This window comes from Hylobates moloch, unplaced genomic scaffold (assembly GCF_009828535.3).
Source record: "Hylobates moloch isolate HMO894 unplaced genomic scaffold, HMol_V3 SCAFFOLD_9, whole genome shotgun sequence".
Classification (NCBI taxonomy): domain Eukaryota; kingdom Metazoa; phylum Chordata; class Mammalia; order Primates; family Hylobatidae; genus Hylobates; species Hylobates moloch.
The window spans coordinates 53605949-53632138 of record NW_026652284.1 but is presented as its reverse complement, the minus strand read 5'-3'; the positions used below and the strand labels follow the sequence as shown (position 1 = coordinate 53632138).

The 26190-nt window shown below is 38.3% G+C and overlaps 1 protein-coding gene across 4 annotated transcripts in view; it reads left to right on the top strand.

Moving 5' to 3' along the window:
* Positions 1-23610, top strand: part of CUNH8orf89 (chromosome unknown C8orf89 homolog) — a 41645-nt gene extending 18035 nt beyond the window's left edge. Inside the window, exons 2-5 of one of the 4 annotated variants that reach the window (XM_058444352.1) lie at positions 8105-8271; positions 10466-10551; positions 14414-14469; positions 23470-23610. In XM_058444352.1, the coding sequence (XP_058300335.1) occupies positions 8145-8271; positions 10466-10551; positions 14414-14428 (228 nt within the window). In that variant the 5' untranslated portion in view covers positions 8105-8144 and the 3' untranslated portion in view covers positions 14429-14469; positions 23470-23610. Of the gene's footprint in view, positions 1-8104; positions 8272-10465; positions 10620-14413; positions 14470-23445 lie in introns of all 4 variants that reach the window. The other 3 variants (XM_032759844.2, XM_058444351.1, XM_058444353.1) reach the window with 3 other exon arrangements.
* The last annotated feature ends 2580 nt before the right edge of the window (positions 23611-26190 follow it).

Below are 26190 nucleotides of genomic sequence, written 5' to 3'. Positions count from 1 at the left end.
AGAATACTATATAGATGGTAGTGTTCTGCCAGAGACACATCTTTGGCAGGAGTTAGTACTGCAGTGTTGAGGTAGAATTTCCTTCCTCAAGGAAACATCAGTTTTTCTCTAGGGACTTTCAACTAATTAGATAAAACCCACTCAGATTATTGAGGAAAATCTCCTTTACTTAAAGTCAACTGACGGTAGATGGTAACTACATCTACAAAATACTGTCCCAGCAACACCTAGATTAGTGTTTAATTAGATAACTAGGTACTATATAGCCTAATCAAGCTGAAACAAAACATTAACCCTCATAATTGCCAAGCTCCACTTATTAAGGTTTGCAAAATGGTAATATTTTATAATAATACTCTAATTCCTTCATTTATTAGTTGAGATACTGTGAGAAACTTTCCTATCATCATTTATTTGAATAAATGCTTGGTTATTTCCTGATATGTATTGGGTTTCAAATTAAGTTGATTCTTTAGTATCCTCCAAAGATGAGTAAAGTTTTCATTTGTTTTTGTTGTTGTTTTGTTTTTAAGTGCTGTACAGCAGTTCCCCCTCATCTTCAGTTTCTGGTTTTAGTTATCTATCATCAACTGAGGTCAGAAAATATTACATACAATAAAATATTTTGAGAGAAAGAGAAAGGGCACATTCACATAACTTTTATTATAGTACATTGTTATAATTGCTCTATTTTATTATTAGCTATTGTGATTAATCTCTTACTGTGCCTAATTTATAAATTATCATAGGTATGTATATATAGGAAAAAACATAGTATATATAGGGTTCAGTACTATCCACAGTTTCAGCCACACACTGGAAGTCTTGAGCTGTATTCCCCAGGGATAGGGGGGGATTACTGTATATTTACACATTTATGTATTCTACGCGCTTAACATATTTTAATCCATTAAAGTTAATATTCTTATTAATGTTTATAGTCCTATCTTTGGTCAGTTGGCACCTCATTAAATTGGTGACTGCCATGATTGCAGTTGTCTTTGATAGATTCCTAGACTTCTGAAATGACAAGTTATTACAGGTTCATTTTGTATATTTCCTACCACAGACCTGGAATCAGCTACTTCTTCCAGGGGCCCTAGTTTTTTTTTTTTTTTTTTTTTTTTTTCAGGAATGAGATCACAGCCTGGTTATTAGGGGTTTTTAATGCTCTTGGTTTGGTGATTGTTTCTGGGCCCCTGCTGTCCAGTGGACAGTGCTAGGAAACATTTTTTCATGGTTATTTTAAATAAAAGCCAGTATAATGATACTTCCAATTCATGTTTAGGACTTTGGGAGTTTTCACTTAATCTTATTGATCTTAAATCTTTATGTTTTTCTCCAACACTGGAAACCTTGGTTGCCATCAGCACCATATAAACATTCACTTACTGAAAAGCCATCTCGAACCATAAGGTAGATCCTGTATGTTCAGGGAGGTAGAGCAGTAAGATAGAAGTAGTCTGGCTCCCTGACATCCTGGCACCAGCCCTGAGAGGTCTGGCCAGGCTTTTATATGGGGGAAAATATTCTTGTGTAAGCCATTCATATTCCAACCATCATTTCCCATGTCATGATGACACCTCAAATGAGTGGATAGAAACTTTAAGCAATCTATCCCAAGATAGAAGGGCTTCATAGATTGCTCCATCTCAGAGTTCTGTGAGGGACCATGAGCAGGTCCATTCACTCACTGTAAAGCCCAGAAGGCTGCCTGCCAGGTACACAGTCATCCTAAATGAGCCAGAGGTGGCCGAAGGTTTTCACTCTTCTGTCTCTTTCTTTATCAATTTCTTCTCTGTTCTCCAGATGAATGGAGATACAAGAAAAGGTAAGAATCATTTTTTAAAAGTTAAGATACCTTCATTAGTGTTTTGAAATTCAAATTTTAGACTGTGGGAATGTGACTGGATGTGAGGAGATCAGTTAAATCCTAATACAACAACCCAGGCATGAAATGACAGTAGCTTGGAGTAGGGTGGAGATGGAGAGAAGTAGACAGATTAAGAGATATGTAAGAGATAAAATGAACCTAGATTTAGGAGGAAAGAGAGGTGTCCGTGTTGGCATCCAGGTTTCTACCTTTTGTTACTGGAGCATGATGATGTCAGGTACTGTTAAGGGAATCTGGAAGGAAACATATTTCAGTTGGAAAACGTGGCTAGTTTGGGGGCATTTTGAATTTGAGATGCCCTTGAGGCATCCAGGTAAAGCTCTCTAATAAGCAGTTCTTTTTGTATGCTGATTGCTCAGAAGAGATGCCTGAAGATACAGATTTAGGATTCTTTGAAGAATGGCATGGGAGAGATCACCATGCTAGCCATATTTAACTGCTTACATTCCTTGAACAGACAAGTTCTTTTGATACTTCTGTGTCATTGCCCAGCAACGACTCTATAAAGAGGTCTGACCAGTCCTCCAACCTGGACTTAGCTTAGGGGGTCATCTCCTTAAAGCCTTCCTGAGAATTAACAACTCCCTTCTTTGTGTTCCACAGTATCCTTTATGTGCCTTTAAACCAGAGATTTGCTTTTAACCCAACTCTAAGATGTTTCTTCCTATTCAAAGCCTTCTGATGGATTTTTGATGCACTTAGAATAAAATCCAAACTCTGTTATGACTTATAAAGCCCTAAAATACCTGATATCTGCTATCTTTCAAACCTTGTCTTATTCTCCTCTCCCCTTTGCTAGCTTCATATGTAATTTAAAAATTTCTGAAAGCCACATTAAAAATGCAAAAAGAGACAGGTGAAATTAATGTAAATAACCTTATTTAATCCAACGTATCCAAACTAGTATCATTTCAACATAAAATCAATACAGCATATAAATTATTAATGAGATATTTTAGATTCTTTTTTTTTTCCACAAGAAGTGTTTGCAATCTGATGTATATTTTACACTTATAGCACATCACAATTCTGCCTAGCACGTTTTAAGTGCTCAGTAGCCACCTATGAGTAGGGTCTACCATATCGGATACCATAGCTGTGATACACAGAGCTTGTCTACCTATAGAACATGCCAACCTCATTCTGGTTTTATAGGCTTTGCACTCACTGTTCTCTTTGTGAAGAGTGCTCTTCACTTTTAGATATTCCTCCAGATATCTGTGGCTACTCTGGTCCATTGAGATCTCAGCTCAGGATCACCTTATTGCCAGGTGTGGTGGCTCACGCCTGTAATCCCAGCACTTTGGGAGGTTGAGGCAGGTGGATCACTTGAGGTCTGGAGTTTGAGACCAGCCTGGTCAACATGGCAAAACACTGTCTCTACTAAAAATACAAAAATTAGCTGGGTGTGGTGGTGGACACCTGTAATCCCAGCTACTTGGGAGGCTGAGGCAGGAGAATCACCTGAACCTGGGAGGCGGAGGTTGCAGTGAGCCGAGATCGCACCACTGCACTCCAGCCTGGGTGACAAGAGCGAAACTCCTTCTCAAAAAAAGATCACTTTGTCAATGAGACCTTCCTTAGCCACCCAGTCTGAAGAGCTTCCTGCCCCTCAGCACATTGCCAAGTCAACCCTCATTATTCACAGGTTCTGCCCTTACAGATTCATCTGCTCACTAAAATGTATTTGTAACCCCAAAGTCAATACTTGTGGTGCTTTCCTGGTCTCCTGCGGACATGTGCAGAGCAGTGAAAAATTCACCAGATGTATACTTTCCCAGCTGAAGTCGAACAAGGCAGTGCTCGTTTTAGCTCCCATACTGCAAACAAGTGTCTTTTTCACTATTTAGTACCATGTTTTTTGCATTTCTGTCCTTTTTCTGCTGATTTTTCTATTTAAGAAGACCCCCAAGTATAGTTACACTGAAGTGCTGTGCAGTGTTCCTAAGCACAAGAAGGCTGTGATGTATCTTGGGGAAAAAATACGTGTGTGAGATTAACTTCTTTGACCATGAGTTCCATGTTAATGAATCAATAATGTATACATTAAATAAGGTGTCTTTAAACAGAAACACAAATATAACAAAGTTATGTATGGACTGGTTGATGAAAATGTTGGGACCAGAGGCTCGTAGGAACCTACCCTTATAATTCCCCCAGGAACAATGGTTCAGTATGTGCTAATTCAGTGTTCACACTGACCTTATAGAACTTAACCATCACCAATATAGAACTCTACTTGTATTGTACTTTATCTGAAATAAACTTGGTTCATTCATTTACTTACCTATTGTCTGACTCCCCCAATTAAGCTTCAGGAGAGCAGGGACCTCATCACCTTGGGTTCACTATTACATCTTTCATGCCTGACATGACAGATGTTCAATACATTTTGCTAAGTGAGTGAATGAACGGGTGGATGAATAATAAATATGTGAGCCAATATTTAACGTTTCCTTTGAGTTCTAAGCTAGGTGATAAAAGGAAATCTTAATTTAAAAATATTTGAAATATTTTATTATTATTTTTTGAGATGGAGTCTCTCTCTGTACCCAGGCTGGAGTGCAGTTGTGTGATCTCGGCTCACTGCAACCTCTACCTCTCAGGTTCAAGCAATTCTCATGCCTCAGCCTCTGAGTAGCTGGAATTACAGGTGTGCACCACCACACATGGCTCAATTTTTGTATTTTTGGTACAGATGAGGTTTCGCCATGTTGACCAGACTGGTCTTGAACTCCTGGCCTCAACTGATCCACCCACCTGAGCCTCCCAAATTGTTGAGATTACAGGTATGAGCCACCATGCCCAGCTGAAATATTTTTAAAATGTTCACACCCATATTTGGGGGTGCCTTAAAAATACAGTAATTTTTTCACAGCTGTTAGTGTTAAACAAGTTTATCTCAACACTAATTCTCTTTACTGGTAATTTGAGAAAGCATTTTTTCAGTGAGTTTTTAATTGCTTGCCCTAGAACATAAGTACTTTGTTCTTTTTATTATCTCTTCCTACGTGTGTGTATGTTTTAAATGGCCTTTTTATTAGTTCTGTAAAGTATCTTTAATTTTTCTCTTTCCACTAGAGTTAGGTAGAGACCGTGTTTACAGGAAACATCACATCAAAAATATTTGGTTTTTCATGATTTCAGCATATTCCTTAAGTTATATATTCTTGCAGATGTGGTTCTTTTATTTTGATTTTTTCTTTTTTTTTTTTTTGAGCCAGGATCTTACTCTGTTGCCCAAGCTAGAATGCAGTGGCATGATCATGGCTTACTGCAGCCTAGAACTCCTGGGCTCAAGCAGTCCTACCACCTCATCCTCCTCAGTAGCTGGGACTACAGATGTATGCCACTATGCTTGGCTGTTTTAAAATTTTTTGTAGATTAGGGGGTCTCACTATGTTGCCTGGGTTGATCTTAAACTTCTGGCCTCAAGCCATCCTCGTGCCTCAGCCTCTCAAAGTGCTGGGATTACATGTGTGAGCCATTATGCCCAGCCAGTTGTTACTTAAAATAATTTTTTTTATTTTGGAAAATTTCAAATACAAAAGCATAAATATAACAACAGTATAATGAATGTGTATTTATCATGTGAACTTTTACTAAAAAGCCAGTTTTAGGAAAGCTTTATCTTGGCCTGATAGAATAAAATGCCACTAAGAGGGCTGTTCTTTGGTGTAACCTTGGTCTGGAATGTTCAGAAATGCAGATGTCCACTGGAGGGTGTGAGGCATTTATCGTTAGTCCCTGATGGCCTCTTCTGTCCTAGAAGAGGGGCTTTGAAGAGGGAGAAGAGGCTGACTTAAAGCTGAAAGAAAGTTGTCTGGTCATCTTCACCTTTACAAATAAAATGAGAAAGAAGCTGTTAGAATAGAGTCTGGATCATGATTCTGAGTTCTTTAAGACTGGAAATTATAATTTACTCCATATTTTAGTTACTTTTGTTGTCATTTTCATTATTGTTGTTGCGCTCATAATTGTCTTACTTGTTTTCTCAAGTCTTTAGCAACAAATTCTATGAAATCAAAAGAGCTTGTCTTCAAGTACATCAAAGAAAGAAGGAGCCACCTTCTTTCTTTGTTGCTTGGAAAGAGGATCAACCCCAAGAATAGAGAGGGTGGTGGCAGCATTAGAGAACAAGCCTGGAGCCTTGCTGCAGGGAAGGAAGCGTGGGCTGGGCCTAGAGGACCTGGCAGGACAGGTTGGAGCTGCCAAAACGAGCCTTTGGAACCAGGGCTGAGCTGGATTCTCCCCTCCCCTTTGCTGCCCCTTACTACATTTCCTAATGCTCTTCACCTGTGCTCTGTAGCTCCTTACTGTCTGATCTCCATCCTCACTTTTAACTCCCAACACTGCCATTTCAAGCAGTGTAAAAAGCATGTCCAAGATCTCATCACAAAATCTAAAGACTTTCCCTCCTTTATTTTTAGCTAATTTCTCACTTTGTAATAAATAACTTTCCAGAATCTGAGGCAGTGGCCCCTCAGGAGTAGCTTCTTGGAGAGGGCTTGCCTCTCCCTATTCCCCCATTACTGAGGCTACCTTTGTGTCTCCCCCTCCTCTCTTCCCTCCCCTTCTCCCTCTTTCTTTTCTCCCCTTTGCCCTCACCGTTTGCCCTCTCTCCCCACGTTCTGGGCCACATTCTTGTTTTTCCCCTTCCCTCCCTGCTGGTGTGCAGCACACACACTGCTGCTATGTTAAACTACATTCTGGAACCCTGCTGTCTCTCACCTGAGAAAGGCTTGCTTTTTATGTGCTTGTATTAGTCAGGGTTCTCTAGAGGGACAGAACTAATAGGATAGATGTGTATATGAAGGGGAGTTTATGAAGGAGTATTGACTCATGCGATCACAAGGGAAAGTCTCGCAAAAAGCTGCCTGCCAGCTGAGGAGCAAGGAAGCCAGTCTGATTCCCAAAACCTCAAAAGTAGGGAAACTGACAGTACCGAGAGCCCCTGACAAATCACTGGGTGTAAGTCCACGAGTCCAAAATCTGAAGAACTTGGAGTCTAATGTTCGAGGGCAGGAAGCATCCAGCATGGGAGAAAGATGACGTCCAGAAGACTCAACAGGTCAAGTCCTTCCATGTTTGCCTGCTTTATTCCAGCTACGTTGGCAGCTGATTAGATTGTGCCCACCCAGATTCAGGGTGGATCTGCCTCTCCCAGTCCACTGACTTAAATGTTTATCTCCTTTGACAACACCCTCACAGACATACCCAGGAAAAATACTTTGCATCCTTCAATCCAATCAAGTTGACACTGAATATTAACCATCGCAATGCTCTTCCTCTGCTGGGAGCCATATCCTCCTCCTTCTGCTCTCCCATGTCCTTGCTTTGTCAGCTTCCTCCAGAAAGGCTTCCCTAATGCCCAAGATTGGGATGGGAATCCCTCCTGTGTGCTCCCATGGCACCCTTATTTTTTGCCCCCCATCATAGAATTTACTAAAACTGTATTATCCATTTTCTTATCTGTGTTTCTTTTACTAGATTCTAAGCTCCTCAAGGGCAGGGACTGTTTTGCTTAGCATGTTTCTCTAAGGCTTTGTGTAATTCTTGGCATAAAATCGACACTCAGTAAATAATTTATTTTGTATGAATGAATAAGCATAGCTGAATCTGGCTATCTCTAATTCTTTGTTGTGATCACTGAAAAAAATGGATGCAAAATGCCCAGCAAGGGTCCTGGAAAAATAGGCATTTTACAAATGGTAGCTGTCATGGTGATGTCACTCCTCACCATTCCCACGGGACTCCTCAGAGTTGCTCATGGTTGGACTCTTTGGATGTAGTCGTGCCTTGCATGTAATAGATAATGTATATGACTGAACTGAATATGTGTTTAATATATTGAGTAAGCAGAGCACATGATTGGTTTTCCTTCTGTGTACATGTTCAGTATAAAAGTGATGATTATCTAGAGAACATGTTTATTTTCCATGGAGGATAAAATTTGTCTTTTTTTTAGGCACAAATGCATTTTATAATGATAATGTTTTTGAGAGAATCCAAGTATTCCATTGTCTTATAGATGATAATTTGCTATTGGACTTTACTTTTTAAAATATTACCCAATGTCTGTAACCTAGAATTTGAAAGAATTCATTAAAATGTTCAAAGTTTGAAAGAGAAACATTATGACACATCTGTTTGCCTTGTCTCAGACGTGCCTTGTTTTTTTTTTGTATTTTGTGTCTCCTGTCTCTGCAGCAGCATCTCCCTCTCATCAGCACTGTTGAAAGAAGAAAAAATGTCAGTGCTATCTCCTGAAATCAAATGTGAGACTTCTAAAGTCACTAGAAGTTCCTTTGGCAGTTGTTTTATTTTTGAGAGTAGTTGGAAGAAAGCAGTTTTAGAAACACAAAAGATTAAGAAAGGTAAGTTTATTGTTATCATTTTCCTTAAGAAAACAGAAATAGTGCCTTGAATTTACATGTATTTTTTCATCAGGCAAGAGACATTTTCTGTGATATTTATATAAGAATTATATCTTAAGTTGATGAAAAAGAAAAATGGAAGCAAACTAAAATTAATTTAGTTAATGTAATTCTGTGACTCATGATGGAAACAAATTTTAAAGAGCTACATTTCTTTTTTTTTAAACTCAAATTCGTCTGAAAGAACTGCATTTCTTAATATCCATTGCAGTACTGTCTCTGTTGAATCACACTCCATTTTATAAATGACATTTTCTTTTAAATAACTCAAGGTGATTTGTATATTTTAAGACATCCAAATCTTTACCAGTGCTTTTATGTATTAATAATTCTAACCAAAGCCAGGCGCAGTGGCTTAGCCTGTAATTTGAGCACTTTGGGAGGCCAAGGCAGGTGGATCGCTTGAGCCCAGTAGTTAGAGATCAGCCTGGGCAACATGTTGATACCCCATCTCTACAAAAAACACAAAAATTAGCTGAGCGTGTTGGTGTGCGCCTGTGATCCCAGCTACTTGGGAGGCTGAGGGTAGGAGGATCACCTGAGCCTGGAGAGGGTGAGACTGCAGTGAGCCATGACCATGCCACTGTACATCAGTCTGGGCAACAAAGTGATACCCTATCTCAAAAAAAAAAAAAAAAAAAATTCTAACCAAAACTTTATTTTTGAGTGAGTTATGTGGAGAGTATCTTAAATCCCATAGTTGCTCAATGAAGACTAGTTCGAGAACTTTTGACATGTAGATGAGTACATTAATAGTTATTCCCCCTTACTTTCAAGTTAATTATATTTCTTGTTTATTCTGAATTCTACTTCCATCTTTATTAATGGAGAAATAATTCTTTTTTTTTTGAGATGGAGTCTAGCTTTGTCACCAGGCTGGAGTGCAGTGGTGTGATGTTGGCTCACTGCAGCCTCCGCCTCCTGAGTTCAAGTGATTCTCCTGCCTCAGCCTCCTGAGTAGCTGGGATTACAGGCACGTGCTGCCATGCCCAGCACATTTTTGTATTTTTAGTAGAGATGGGGTTTCACCATGTTGGCCAGGATGGTCTCGATCTCCTGACCCTGTGATCTGCCCACCTCGGACTCCCAAAGTGCTGGGATTACAGGGGTAAGCCACCACGCCCAGCCAATAATTCTTGAAAATAGTAAAATGCAAACTACTCAATGATTTATCCCTCTTTGGCTTTCAATGTGTTGCTATACTTTTTCTTCAACTTTCTTACCAGGTTCCCATTAAAGGTACTCAGACAACAGTTTATCCACCCTTCTACCCCCCAAATCTAATTGATGAAAAGAGAGTCTATATGCTTTTTGACCAAGAGAAACTATTTTTTCCAAAAGAGGAAAAAATCAAAAGTTACAAAGTAACATTTTGAACATCCAATACAATAATTTTAGTCCCATTAAATACCATTTTTGTTGCTGTGCTACACTTGCTTTGTAGAGAATACTTTTAAAAAAATTCTTTATGTTTAGTTCAAAGAACACTCAAAACTTTAACCTCTTAATCTCCTTTTTCTTTTCATTTAATGCCTTGAAAATTTTTAAAAATAATTTGACCATCTCTCTGTGCATGGATATGTGAGGTTAGTTGAAGAAACAATCTTGATGCTTCAAGGTTATAGTTTACAGATTTGGTATGGAATTTTGTGGACAGAAAATTAAAATCAGTGCCTCAGGTAGAATTCTTTGACTTTCATTGCTAGCTAAGACAATCATGTGTTTACACCTCTTATTTACATAAAAGCAGGAAAATGGAAAGACTCTAAGTGCTAGATACTATCAGACTCTTGAAAGTGCCTTTTATTTCAGTGTGAAGGTATCTAATATTCTGAGAATTCTAACTATATAAAATAATGAAAGCAGAGGATAGTGATGACTGTGGAAGATCTGTGAAGCTGTTCTTTTTCCTTATTCCACTGTTAATCATCCCCTTAATCTACTCCTTCCTGCAGTCCCTATAGTCAGGATGTAGAAGGAAAGCCATTCTCTTGGGAAAGATGCTAGATAAATTACAGTTGCTTAATTTTCTTTACTGAATAACTGATTTTATGTATTTTATTATGTGTTTTAGTATGTAGTAAAACAAGTAGTATGCATTTAATCAAGATGATTCTTACATATTTTTAACCAGAATATACCACAGCATTTGGTCTAGGAGAGCTCAAAGAATGTATCAAAATGCCATATTTACCAGGACTGCAAAGTTGCCAAAAAAGCGTAAGTTCAACTCCACTAGAGGTTCCTAAAAGACTGCCACATGCTGATGCCGAGGTGTCTGCAGTCAGGTAGATCATTGCTATTTGATTCTCATTTGTTGAATGTGTATTTGTAGTAATACTGCTGAATGTAGAGGTTTTTCTGGCCAGTGAATTGCATTCATTTTTGCCTGTTGTTTTTTTTTTACATAAAGGATTTAATTTTTAAAATCTCAGCCATTTTATTCAGTTTGACAACTCGGCACTTTTCTCTGTTTTCGAATGATGTTACCAGAAAAGACTTAAGGGCTTTTTTTTTTCTTTTGAGACAGAGTCTCGCTGTGTCGCCAGACTGGAGTGCAGGGGTGCGATCTCGGCTCACTGCAACCTCCGCCTCCCGGATTCCAGCGATTCTCCTGCCTCAGCCTCCTGAGTAGCTGGGATTACAGGCGCCCACCACCACGCCCAGCTAATTTTTGTATTTTTAGTAGAGACGGAGTTTCACCAAGTTGGCCAGGATGGTCTCGATCTCTTGACCTCGTGATCCGCCCGCGTCAGCCTCCCAAAGTGCTGGGATTACAGGTGTGAGCCATTGCACCCGGCCCCGATTTAAGGGCATTTTAAAAAAAACCTTGATTGCCCTAGCCTAAATCATGCCCATGAGAGCACTGGAATTTTTAGCATTAGAAAAAAAAAATAACTCTCTGCAATATTAAAAAGTTTCTGTACCCTGTATATAGAACCTTGTTCTTCATTTCTGGTCTGACTGAAGTAATGTGAAGGAAGATTCTGAATGAGATGTTGGCCTAATTAACATCCTGCACTCACTATCAGAAATGAGTTTTTCAGCCAGAAGAGTCTCCCTGACTTTGAATACTGACATTTGAAAACATTATTACAAATACTTTTCCTGCTGGAAATCAGACTGACTGACATACCATTAAAAGAAAACTCTCCAAAGGGATCTCTAAGTTAGTAAGATAGTCTCACATTCTACTCAGCTTCTGCTTTGGTTTATTTATTTGTTCTTCAGATATTTGTTGAATGTCTAGTTCTTTTTTCTTTTTTTTTGAGATGGAGTCTAGCTCTGTCGTCCAGGTTAGAGTGCAGTGGCGCGATCTTGGCTCGCTGCAAGCTCTGCTTGCCGGGTTCAAGCAATTCTCCTGCCTCAGCCTCCTGAGTAGCTGGGACTACAGGCACCCACCACCACACCCGGCTAACTTTTTGTATTTTTTTAGTAGAGACGGGGTTTCACTGTGTTAGCCAGGATGGTGTTGATCTCCTGACCTCATGATCCACCCGCCTGGGCCTCCCAAAGTGCTGGGATTACAGGCGTGAGCCACCACGCCGGGCCGAATGTCTAGTTCTTATTCACTCTGGTAGTATTAAAAAAAGTGAAGCACTTATAGTAGTCTGAGTTGCACCTCTCTTTAGGGGAAGATTTATATTTTTATATTATCTTCCTATTATAATGAACTTTAAAGTCATCCAGTTATGCCTAGCACACAAGATTGAAGTTTCAAAATATGTTTCTTGAGTTTTCCAGCTAATACTATTGTTCTTTTTAAGTACTCTTGAAATAAATTCTGGTAATATAAATAGAGAGCTGGAACAGGTTAAAATGAAAAGTTGATAATTTTTATTTAAATTGCGAAACTAAGAATAAGAACTTTTCAGAAAAAAAGAAAAATAATTATTTGACAATCTACCCATCATAACATATCCATTTTTATTGTTTGGATATTCCCTTCTTTCAAAAGAAAGAAAAAATTCTTTTTCATGGATTTCATTTTCGTTGTGATTTTAGTGTACTTAAAATTTTTATCTTGCCTTTTAAAAAACTTTATATATATGCATTTTGTCATGCCCACCATATGTTCTTTTAACAATCTTACCAACCACATTATATTTCACTGACGGATCCACAGTTTACTTCATCACTTCCTATTGTTGGATTTTTAAAATGCTTTGATTTTTTTGGTTTTGTAAGTAACATCACAATAAACAATATCATACATATAGCTTTTCTCATCATTTTTAATATTATCTGGAGAAAGATTTTCAAGCTATAAACATATAAAACACAAAATTGTTCTTTCTGAAGTAAGGTTAGAATAAAATAAGGCAGAATTAGAAATGGAAGAGAGAGAGAGTTGCTACCAGATGGTAACTGAAGTCAAAGTGGAAAATGGCGGGGTGCAGAAAAAAGAGGGACCATTTGAAACATGACTATAAAGCTACTAAGGACAGTCAGTTACATTGTAACCAAGACACTTGTGTCCCTGACTGTCAACTTATGTCATTTTCATCAAGGGTCACAGTGCCCTTTGGGGAGGAGGTAGGAGTGTGTAGGGCTGCCTGTGCCAATGGACTTTGTATCAGTATGGAGCTGTCTTGTTACCCTTCTTTCCATACATGTGATGATCTCAAAGATACTGGAAGCCTGGAAAATACCCATGAATTAGCCCTTTCTGACTCTTAATTTGGAGTCTTTATTTTGCTTCTCATTGTTTCCACCCTATTCAGGTTTTTGTTTGTTTGTTTCTGTTTTTCATTTGTGATTTCACTGTGAAATTATTTCTAAACATTTTACATTGATTTGAGGTGAATTCACTTAGGTCAATGAAGCATAATTGAATATATTTTATTCATGTTATGACAAGTGTTCTTCATATATAAAGTGGAATAGTAATGGCTAAGTGACATAATGTATATGAAGTGCTTGGCAAACATAAATGTTAGTTCTTTTCCCTGCCTTTAATTCAAGTGTCTTCATTTTAGCTGTTGTAGTGAGAACATGTCAAATTGCCTGCAAGTATTTTATTCTCCTGTGCACATGGCACAGCGGCCTATGAAGGAGCGGTTTTGGAAAAGCAGAGAAGTACTCATTTTTGTTCATTTTATGTACAACCCCTTACTCTCTTTTTTCCCTCCTTGTGTGAATATTTGATTGAAAGTGTAATATTTTTTCAAATTTCCTTATTGGTAAGCAAAATATTTTAGTGAATCTCAAAGCACACTCTAGTAATATAAATAATAATAGTAATCCTAGAGGTGGAGTACTTAAAAGTTGCTGCTGACTTTTAAAGTGTAAAATAGTTTCAAGAGGCTGGGCGCAGTGGCTCATGCTTGGAAACCCACTTTGGGAGGCTGAGGCAGGAGGATTGCTTGAGGCCAGCATTTTGAGGCCAGCTTGGGTAACATAGTGAGACCCTGTCTTTACAAACTTTTTTTTTTTTAATTAGCCTTGTGTGGTGACATGCACCTACCATCCCAGCTACTCAAGAAGCTGATGCAGGAAAATTGCTTGAGCCTAGGAGTTCAAAGTTACAGTGAGCTATATGATTGTGCCACTCCAGCCTGGGAGAGAGTGAGACCTTGTCTCAAAAAAATATATTGTTACACGAAATTTGGGATTTTTATAATGGATTATCTCACCCACGGCAGATTCAATCATGATATATTTCCCCTAATAATCTACTTATTATCTAGATGTATTTCAGTGGGAACAAAATTATGACAAAATTCAGATTGAAGTGATTGATAGGTAAAAAGCGTACAAAAAAAGTGATAGTTGGTATTCAACATGTCCAAATGGCCTGTTTATCTTGATTCCCTCCCACTTAGCATTGCTTGAGTCATGACTAGTGAGAGGTATGATAAAGGTCTGTGGGAGAAGTTAGACCTGGCACTCAGCCACTGGTAAAATTTGCTAGCAAGATGTTGGGTTGGCTCATATCTGCTTCTGATGGAATTAGTTATAATGGAAAGACTTTCCTTTCCTTAACATTTATTTAATGTCCATGTGATGTTATTCAACAAGTGAGTTTCACTGTACCCTGAATTTCTGTGTAAGTAATTTTATGATAATATATAATATTCAGGCTAAAGAAGACTAAGGAGACATGCAGTGTGGCACCACTTTGGGAGAAATCAAAAGGTAAGCTGACTCGTCCTTTTTTCTACCACTTCTCTTGGGTGTCATATACCTTATCTTTTTTTAAAAAAAATTCCTTTCCTTTCATTGATTTAATTATCTTTGTTTTGTTACTACTTCTTTTAAGCTTTGTTTATTTTATAAACTAAGTGGATGTTGGGTTCATTATAAACATACTTTTATAATTTCAGGACTCAAGGGTAGGCCCTCATCATATCTCACTTGGGCCATTTAGTGCCTGCAAACTGGTCTTCTTGTTTTGAATGTCTGATTTTTCAAATCCTTCAATGCCACAAAAAAAGCCTAAAACTTTGACTTCTAATCACATTAGTCTCTTCTTCAAAAACAATGACTCCCTCGTTACCCACAGACTGAGTATGAACTCTTTAGCTTGACATTGAACCCCTTACCATCTTCCCCCAGCTTTCCTTTCTAGCTTTATCTTCTAATTGCTATTTTTGTGAATCCTGTGTACTTATGATATCTAATACAGAAACTTATCTATATACCAACAGTTTTGGTCCCAAAAAATTACTTTTAAGTCAAGTTACTCCTAAGTTCATGGTGACTAAAAGGGTTTATGGTACTAAGGTATATTTTATTTGCCATTTGTCCTTCAGTCTATCAAATGATTCATCCTTTCCTGTGTGCAACAATTATTTCATTAAAAGCTTAAGTTTTTTATTGAATCAGTACAAATAGCCTACCATCCAAGAAAAGACCAGGACCAGACAGATTCACAGCTGAATTCTACCAGATGTACAAAGAAGAGCTGGTACCGTTCACACTGAAACTATCTAAAAATTTGAAGATGAGGGGTTCCTCTGTAACTCATTCTGTGAGACAAGCATCATCCTGATACTGAAATATGCAGAGATACAACAAAAAAAGAAAACTGCAGGTCAATATCCCTGATGAACATTAATGTAAAAATCCTCAACAAAATACTGGCAAGCTGAATCCAGCAGCACACCAAAAAGCTAATCCACCACAATTAAGTAGGCTTTATCCCTGCAGTGCAAGGTTGGTTCAACATACCCAAATCAATAAGGTGATGTACCACATAAACAGAGCTAAAGACAAAAACCACATGATTATCTCAACAGATGCAGAAAAGTCTTTTGATAAAATTCAACACCCTTCCTATTAAAAACTCTCAATAAACTAGGTATTGAAGGACATACCATAAAATAATAAGAGCCATCTATGACAAACCCACAGCCAACATCATACTGAATGGGCAAAAACTTGAAAACCTGAAAACCAGCACAAGACACTCACCACTCTTATTCAACACACTATTGGAAGTTCTCACCAGAGCAATCAGGCAAGAGAGAGAAATAAAGTGCATTCCAATAGGAAGAGAGAAAGTCAAACTATCCCTGTTTGTAGATGACATGATCCTATATCCAGAAAACCCCATAGTCTTGGCCCAAAAGCTCCTTAAGCTGATAAACAACTTCAGCAAAATTTCAAGATACAAAATCAATGTGCAAAAATTGATAGCATTCCTATACACCAACAACAGTCAAGCCAAGAGCCAAATCAGGAACACAATCCGATTTACAATTGGCACAAAAAGAATAATATACCTAGGAATAGAGCTAACCAGGGAGGTGAAAGATCTCTACAAGGAGAACTACAAAACACTCCTCAAATAAATCAGAGATGACACAAACAAGTGGAAAAACATTCCATGTTCATGGATAGGAAGACTCAATATAGTTAAAATAACTATACTACCTAAAGCAATTTATAGATTCAATGTGATTCCTATTAAACTACCAATGACATTCTTCATAGAACTAGAAAAAACTATTTTAAAATTCATATGGAACCAAAAATATCCAATATAGCCAAAGCAATCCTAAGCAAAAAGAAGAAAGCTGGAGGTATCACACAACCCAACTTCAAACCATGGTACAGGGCTATGGTAACCAAAACAGCATGGTACTGTTACAAAAACAGACACATAGATAAATGGAACACAATAGAGAGATCAGAAATAAGGCCGCACACCTACAACTATCTGATTTTCAACAAAGCTGACAAAAACAAGCGATGGAGAAAGTTCTCCCTATTCAATAAATGATGCTGGGCTAACTGGCCAGCCATATGCAGAAGATTAAAACTGGACCCCTTTCTTACACCATATACAAAAATCAACTCAAGATAGATTAAAGACTTAAATGTAAAACCCAAAACTATAAAAACATTGGAAGACAACCTAGGAACACCATTCTAGACATAGGAACAGGCAAAGATTTCATGATGAAGATGCCAAAAGCAATGCCACAAAAGCCAAAATTGACAAATGGGATCTAATTAAACTAAAGTGCTTCTTCACAGCAAAATAAACTATCAACAGAGTAAACAGACAACCTAGAGAATGGAAGAAAATTTTGCAAACTATGTATCTGACAAAGGCCTAATATCCAGCATCTATAAGGAATTTAAACAATTTACAGGAAAAAAATAACCTCATTAAAAAGTGGACAAAGGACATGAACAGACACTTTTCAAAAGAAGACATACATGCAGCCAAACAAGCATATGGAAAAAAAAGGTCAACATCACTGATCATTAGAGAAATGCAAATCAAAACCTCAATGAGATACCATCTCACATGAGTCAGAATGGCTACTATCAAAAAGTAAAAAAAATAACATGCTGGAGAGGTTACAAAGAAAAAGGAACACTTATACACTATTGGTGGGAATGTAAATTCGTTCAACCATTGTAGGAAACAGTGTGGTGATTCCTCAAAGACCTAAAAACAGAAATGCCATTTGACCCAGAGATCCCATTACTGGGTATGTACCCAAAGGACTATAAATCCTTCTGTCATAAACACACATGCATGTGTATGTTCACTGCAGCACTATTCACAATAGCAAAGACATGGAATCAACCTAAATGCCCATCAATGATAGACTGGACAAGGAAAATGTGGTACAAATACACCATGGAATACTATGCAGCCATAAAAAAGAACAAGATCATGTCCTTTGCAGGAACATGGATGGAGCTGGAGGCCATTATCCTTAGCAAACTAATGCAGGAATAGAAAACCAAATACCACATGTTCTCACTTATAAGTGGTAGCTAAGTGATGAGAACACATGGACACACAGACAGGAACAACAGATACTGGGGCTTACCTGAGTGTGGAGGGTGGGAGGTGGGAAAGAATCAGGAAGAATAACTAATGGGTACTAGGCTCATTACTCAGGTGAAGAAATAATCTATGCAACAAATCCCTGTGACACAAGTTTACCTATATAACAAACCTACACATGTACCCCTGAACTTAAAAGTTAAAAAGAAAGTTAAAGATTTTTAAAACCTTATTTTAAATTTTTATTATAATCATACTTGTCTTCCTCTAATACACTCATACTTCCATGACTTTGGCTTATGGAATAATGGAGTTAACTGAACACCTCCAAACAAACAACCAAAACTAACATTACTAAGTAATGCTTCTATTGACATTATAGGTAGCTGTCAGAATTGACTTGTTAGTAGCTCTGCAAGCTCAGTCTATGGAAGTTTATAAATTTAAATGTTCACGAACTTTTCCTTGGATGTTTTCTCTCTCTTAATTTCATATACTAAAACAACTTCTGTAATCAACAGACAGTGTAAAATAAAAATATAAATGTTAATTAGAACAAAAGACATTGCTGGCTGGGTGCGGCGGCTCACGCCTGTAATCCTAACGCTTTGGGAGGCCGGGGCGAGCAGATCATGAGGTCAGGAGTTTGAGACAAGCCTGGCCAACATGGTGAAACCCCGTCTCTACTAAAAATACAAAAATTAGCCGGGCGTGATGGCATGTGCCTGTAATCTCAGCTACTCAGGGAGCTGAGGCAGGAGAATAGCTTGAACCTGGGAGGCGGAGGTTGAAGTGAGCCGAGATTGTGCCACTGCACTCTAGCCTGGGCGACAGAGCAAGACTCTGTCTCAAACAAACAAAAAACCCAAAAGACATTGCTTTGAATCTCTGCCCAAACGAACACTTGACAGCCTCTTTTCTAACATTATGGCTTTTGTGTCTTATTCACTCACCTTCATATGCCTACAGTGCCTACACTAGTTTCTGCAACAAAGTAAGTCTTCAGTAAATACTTATTATTACTTATTTTAATGTGAAGAATAACATTTACAGATTTTGTAATGTTAAGTCACTGTTGCATTCCTGAAATACACCCAATTTAGAAATGATTTATTATTTGTTTATATTCTGCCACATTTAATTTGCTAATATCTCATTTGGAATTTTTTACCTATGCTGGTAAATGGAGTGAGATTGCCATGAATTTTCTTTTTTGTTCTGTCCTTGTCTGGATTCAGTGTCCACATTATAATGGCCTTGTGGAATGAATTGGGGACTATTCCTTCTCTTTCTATTCTCTGAAGGATACGACCTGAAATTGGAATGATTTTTCTCTCGAAAGTTTGAGGAAATTTGTTTGTAAAATTCATTTGGGTTACTTGTTTTCTTCGGGAGAATCTTTTAATATTGGCTCAATCATTTTAAATTTAGGGCTGTTAAGGTATTCTAATTTTTCAATCAATTTTGGTAAGTTATATTTTCTAGAAACTTGCATTTTATCTAAGTTTTAAAAATTTATTAGCATAAAGTTTAGTCTTTGCTTTATCTGTAATTCTGTTCCTCTTTTCTCAATACTATATATTTGTGCCTTCTTTTATTTTCTTGAGTAATGTCACCAGAGGCTTTCCTTTTTTATTAGTTTTTTCAATGAAGAGCTTTTGTCTTTTTAAAAAATCCCTTTTATTGTAACTTGGTTTTCTACTTCATTGATTTCTCCCCTTTCCTATATTATCTTTTTCCTCCATGTTCTTTGGGTTTACTCTTTTCTTACTGTGTATCTAATACCTATGTTTTAAATTTTCAACCTTCTTTTCTAACATAGACATTTTAGGGTATAAACCTCTCTATATACAACTTTTGCTCCATTACACAACTTTTGTGATATTTATCATGTAGCAACAAATATTTGTATGTTTATTATGATTTGTTTTTTGACTGATAATTTAGAAAATGTGTTGTTACGGTTTGACTGTGTCCCCATCGAAATCTCATCTTGAATTTTAGTTCCCGTAGTTCCCATGTGTTGTGGGATGGACTCAGTGGGAGATAATTGAATCATGGGGGCGGTTCCCCCATACCATTCTCATGGTAGTGAGTAAGTCTCACGAGATCTGATGGTTTTATAAGAGGAAACCCCTTTTGCTTGGTTCTCATTCTGTCTTATCTGCCGCCATGTAAGACATGACTTTTGCCTTCTGGTGTGATTGTGAGGCCTCCCCAGCCATGTGGAACTGTGAGTCCATTAAACCTCTTTTTCTTTACAAATTACCCAGTTTCAGTTATGTCCTTATCAGCAGCGTAAAAATGGACTAATACATGTGTACAAATTTCTAAATATTTCAGAATTTTAAATTTATCTTATTATTAACAACTTCCAACTTAATTGCATTTGTGCGTATGATACTGATTCTTTGAAGTTTTTTCAGGTTTGCCTAATGCCTGGAATCTAGTTATTTTGCTGCCAGAGGGTCTTTTAAAGTGTCAAGTCCATTGTACTGCTAAGAACAGAAGTCCTGATCATATTCTTAACTCTCAGCTGTTTCTCTCTGAACTTCTCACTCATATTACCCCTGCAAACAAAACAAAACAAACAGAAAAATAACAACTACATTGGATAATTGAAGATACTGCTTTTTTTGACACTTGAAACTGAAGTTAAATAATAATATTTTAAAGCAATATAGGTCAGTATATTATTTTCAAAGCTGCATATATGTTTTTAAATAGAAATATTTCTACATGTTTATGTATTTAGGGGTAATATGTAGTGATCGGAACTTTGATGACTCTGGGTTCAAATCCTAACTCTGATAATTACTAAGTATATGCACTTGGGCAAGTTATTTAGCGTCCCTAAATTGTCTTTTTAAAATCTGTAACTCGAGATAGTACAGATGACTATTTCATAGTGTTGTTGTATGGATAAAATAGATGTGAAGTACTTGACAAAGATCATTCAACAAATGCTATCTGTTGTTATTACTACCACGCTATGATAGAAACTTGATTAACGCTATTTCAGTTAAGTGAACGATTTTATTTTACTTTACAATTTTACTTCACTTAGCATTTATGAGAAATGTTTGTATTTGAAGAAAACAACTTGATAGGCATGTAAAATATGAAATGAGTTAATTATTTATGGAGATTATGCCTTTTACTTTGAAATAAATCTCACAGTTGTCCCATATTTTAAAAAGTATTGTACAAAATCAGATTAAGTTGGTGCAAAAGTAATTGCGGTTTTTAGAACTGCAATTACTTTTGCACCAATGTAATTTTATATAATTAAATACAAGCCTTAAAGGTTTTTTAGATAAATATTTTTTGAGGCACATAGTCATTTTATAAAGTAGCATTAAAACCAAGTGCAGGCCGGGCGCGGTGGCTCATGCTTGTAATCCCAGCACTTTGGGAGGCCGAGGCGGGCGGATCACGAGGTCAGGGGATCGAGACCATCCTGGCTAACACAGTGAAACCCCGTCTCTACTAAAAATACAAAAAATTAGCCGGGCGTGGTGGTGGGCGCCTGTAGTCCCAGCTACTCGGAGAGGCTGAGGCAGGAGAATGGCGTGAACCCGGGAGGCGGAGCTTGCAGTGAGCCGAGATCGCGCCACTGCACTCCAGCCTGGGTGACAGAGAAAGACTCCGTCTCAAAAAAAAAAAAAAAACCAAGTGCGGTGGCTCATGCCTGTAATCCCAGCACTTGGGGAGGCTGAGGTGGGCAGGTCACTTGAGGCCAGGAGTTTGAGATCTGCCTGGATAACATGGTGAAACCCCATCTCTACTAAAAATACAAAAACTAGCTGGGCATGATGGCACACGCCTGTAGTCCCAGCTACTCAGGAGGCTGAGGCATGAGAATCACTTGAACCTGGGAAGTGGAGGTTGCAGTTTGCCGAGATTGCACCACTGCACTCCAGCCTGGGTGACAGAGCAAGATTCCATCCTCTATCTCAAAAAAAAGAAAAGAAAAAGAAAGTAAACATGACATTTTTAATTCAAAATATGTGTTATATCAAAAACTAGTCATGTTTTTTTTTTAATTTTCTGGGTACATAGTAGGTGTATATGTTTATGAGGTATATGAGATATTTTGATACAGGCGTACAACGTGTAATAATCACATTCACGTGAATGGAGTATCCATCCCCTCAGGCATTTATCCTTTGTGTTACAAACAATCAAATTATACTCTTTTAGTTATTTTTAAATGTATAATTAGATCATTATTGACTATAATTACCCTGTTGTGCTATCAAATACATGTTCTTATTCATTCTTTGTATTTTTTGTACCTATAGACCATCCCCACTCCCCCCCCATCTCTCCACCACTATCCTTCCCAGCCTCTGGTAACCATCCTTCTGGTCTCTCCCTCCATGAGTTCAATTGTTCTAGTTTTCAGCACCCACAAATAACTGAGATTATGTGAAATTTGTCTTTCTGTACCTGGCTTATTTAACCTAACATAATGATCTCCAGTTCCAACCATAATGTTGCAAATGACAGGATCTCAGTTTTTTATGGCTGAATAGTACTCCATTGTGTATATGTACCACATTTTCTTCATCCATTCATCTGTTGATGGACACTTCAGTTGCTTCCAAATCTTGGCCATTGTGAACAGTGCTGCAGTAAACACAGGAGTGCAGAGACCTCTTTGATATACTGATTTCCTTTCTTTTGGGTGTATGTCTAGCAATGGGATTGCTGGACCATATGGTAGCTCCATTTTTGGTTTTCTGAGAAACCTCCAAACTGTTCTCCACAGTGGTTGTACTAATTTACATTCCCACTAACAGTGAATGAGGGTTCCCTTTTTTCTCTGCATCCTCGCCAGCATGTGTTATTTCCTGTCTTTTAGATAAAAGCCATTTTAATTGGGGTGAAATGATATCTCATTGTAGTTTTGATGTCTCTAATAATCAGTGATGTTGACTACATTTCATATGCCTGTTTGCTGTTTGCATGTCTTCTTTTTGGAAATGTCTATTCAGGTCTTTTGGCCCATTTAATTAATTAATTAATTAATTAATTTTTATTAACATGAGAGTTTAAATGAGACAGAGTCTTGCTATGTTGCCCAGGCTGGTCTTGAACTTCTGAGCTCAAGGGATCTGCTCACCTCAGGCTCCCAAAGTCTGGGATTATAGACGTGAGCCACCTCTTTTGCCCATTTTAAAATGGGATTATTAGACTTTTCCCATAGAGTGGTTTAAGCTCCTTATATATTCTGGTTCTTAATTCCTTGTCAGATGGGTAGTTTGCAAATATTTTCTCCCATTCTGTAGGTTCTTTTCATTTTGTTGATTGTTTCCTTTGCTGTGCAGACGCTTTTTATTAATAACTTGATGTGATCCCATTTGTCCATTTTTGCTTTGATTGCCTGTGCTTCTGGGATATTACTCAGGAAATCTTTGACCACTCCCATGTCCTGGAGAGTTTCCCCAACGTTTTCTTTTAGTATTCATAGTTTGAGGTCTTAGATTTAAGTCTTTAATCCATTTTGATTTTATTTTTTTATATGGCGAAAGATGGGGTCTGGTTTCATTTTTCTGCATAATCTCCAGTTTTCCCAGCACCATTTATTGATGAGACTGTCTTTTCCCTAGTGTATATTCATGGCACTTTTGTTGAAAATGAATCCACTATAGATGTATAGATTTGTTTCTGGGTTGTTTATTCTGTTCCATTGGTCTGTGTGTCTGTTTTTATGCCAGTACCATGCTTTTTTTTTGGTTTGTATAGCTCTGTAGTATAAGAATTAGCAGTGTGTAATAGTCATTTGTGGAAGAAATATTTCAGTCACATTATATTTAATAGAATATTATTCATGTGAGCTTAATTCATTTTTATAGCTGACTCCCCACCTCCTCCTCCAGGTTCTGGCTTCAGTGATCCTCTCACTGGAGCACCATCTCAATACTTAGAGAGACTTTCCAAAATAGCCATATTGGAATATGATACCATTCGTCAGGAAACAACCAAAAAATAAAAAAAAAGCAAGAAACGAGACCTCCGAGACTGCTGAAAAATGTCATACAATGTGATGCTGTCTTCAGTGACCTTTAAGCTTTATATTTTCTTTTTTTATGTGATATGATGCAAAATGATTTATATAAAAATGGAAATGGAAATAAGAAATAGATACTTTATGTTATAGATGAATCATTTGTATTTTGTTAACATTACAGAGACAAATTATATTTTTTCCTTATTTATGTTGAAGGGCAATAAATTATGGTTTATGGGAAAATAAGCATAAGATAAATTTTATTCTGTGAATTTTATGTACATTGATTGTGTGTTTTGATTCAATTTGATACTCTTGAGTGTCTATTTTGTGCAATGACCTTGGCTAGCTGCTGGGGAAGACTGAAGAAAAAGTGAGGTTTGAGGGCAGTGCAAGATGGCCGAATAGGAACAGCTCTGGTCTGCAGTTCCCAGCGTGATTGACATAGAAGACGGATGATTTCTGCATTTCCAACTGAGGTACCTGGTTCATCTCACTGGGACTGGTTGAACAGTGGGTGCAGCCCATGGAGGATGAACTGAAGCAGGGCAGGGCGTCGCCTCACCCGGGAATTGCAAGGGGTCAGGGGATTTCCCTTTCCTAGCCAAGGGAAGCTGTGACAGACTGTACCTGGAAAAATGGGACACTCCTGCCCAAATACTGTGCTTTTCCCATGGTCTTAGCAACTGGCAGACAAGGAGATTCTCTCCTGTGCCTGGCTTGGCAGGTCCCATGCCCACGGAACCTTGCTCACTGCTAGCGAAGCAGTCTGAGATCTAACTGCGAGGTGGCAGTCTGGCTGGGGGAGGGGCGTCTGCCATTGCTGAGGCTTGAGTAGGTAAACAAAGCAGCCAGGGAGCTCGAACTGGGCGGAGCCCACCACAGCTCAGCAAGGCCTCTGGAGACTCCACCTCTGTGGGCGGGGCATAGCTGAACAAAAGGCAGCAGACAGCTTCCGCAGACTTAAATGTCCCTGTTTGACAGCTCTGAAGACAGCAGTGGTTCTCCTAGCATGATGTTTGAGCTCTGAGAAGGGACAGACTGCCTTCTCAAGTGAGTCCCTGACTCCCATGTAGCCTAACTGGAAGACACCTCCCAATAGGGGCCGACAGACACCTCATATAGGTGGGGGCCCCTCTGGGACTAAGCTTCCAGAGGAAGGATCAGGCAGCAATATTTGCTGTTCTGCAACATTTGCTGTTCTGCAGCCTCTGCTGGTGAACAGGGTCTAGAGTGGACCTCCAGCAAACTCCAACAGACCTGCAGCTGTTGCAGCTATTCTGCAGCCTCTGCTGGTGAACAGGGTCTGGAGTGGACCTCCCAGGCAAACAGGGTCTGGCATGGACCTCCAGCAAACTCCAACAGACCTGCAGCTGAGGGACCTAACTATTGGAAGGAAAACTAACAAACAGAAAGGAATAGCACCAACATCAACAAAAAAGACATCTACACCAAAACCCCACCTGTAGGTCACCAACATCAAAGACCAAAGGTAGACAAAACCACAAAGATGGGGAGAAACCAGAGCAGAAAAGCTGAAAATTCTAAAAACCAGAGCGACTCTTCTCCTCCAAAGGATTGCAGCTCCTCGCCAGCAATGGAACAAAGCTGGACGGAGAATGATTTTGACTAGTTGACAGAAGTAGGCTTCAGAAGGTTGGTAATAACAAACTTCTCTGAGCTAAAGGAGCATGTTCAAATCCATCGCAAGGAAGCTAAAAACCTTGAGAAAAGGTTAGATGACTGGCTACCTAGAATAAACAGTGTAGAGAAGACCTTAAATGACCTGATGGAGCTGAAAACCATGGCTCGAAAACTTCGTGGCTCATGCACAAGCTTCAATAGCCGATTCGATCAAGTGGAAGAAAGGGTATCAGTGATTGAAGATCAAATTAATGAAATAAAGCAAGAAGAGAAGTTTAGAGAAAAAAGAATAAAAAGAAACAAACAAACCTCCAAGAAATATGGGACTATGTGAAAAGACCAAATCTATGTTTCATTGGTGTATCTGAAACTGATGGGGAGAATGGAACCAAGTTGGAAAACACTCTGCAGGATATTATCCAGGAGAACTTCTCCAACCTAGCAAGGCAGGCCAACATTCAAATTCAGGAAATACAGAGAACACCACAAAGATATTCCTCAAGAAGAGCAACCCCAAGACATTGTCAGATTCACCAAGGTTGAAATGAAGGAAAAAATGTTAAGGGCAGCCAGAGAGAAAGGTTGGGTTACCCACAAAGGGAAACCCATCAGACTAACAGTGGATCTCTTGGCAGAAACCTTACAAGCCAGAAGAGAGTGGGGGCCAATATTCAGCATTCTTAAAGAAAATAATTTTCAACCCAGAACTTCATATCCAGCCAAACTAAGTTTCATAAGTGAAGGAGAAAAAAATCCTTTGCAGACAAGCAAATGCTGAGAGATTTCGTCACCACCAGGCCTGCCTTACAAGAGCTCCTGAAGGAAGCACTAAATATGGAAAGAAACAACCAGTACCAGCCACTGCAAAAACATGCCAAATAGTAAAGACCATTGATGCTGTGAAGAAACTGCATCAATTAATGGGCAAAATAACCAGCTAACATCA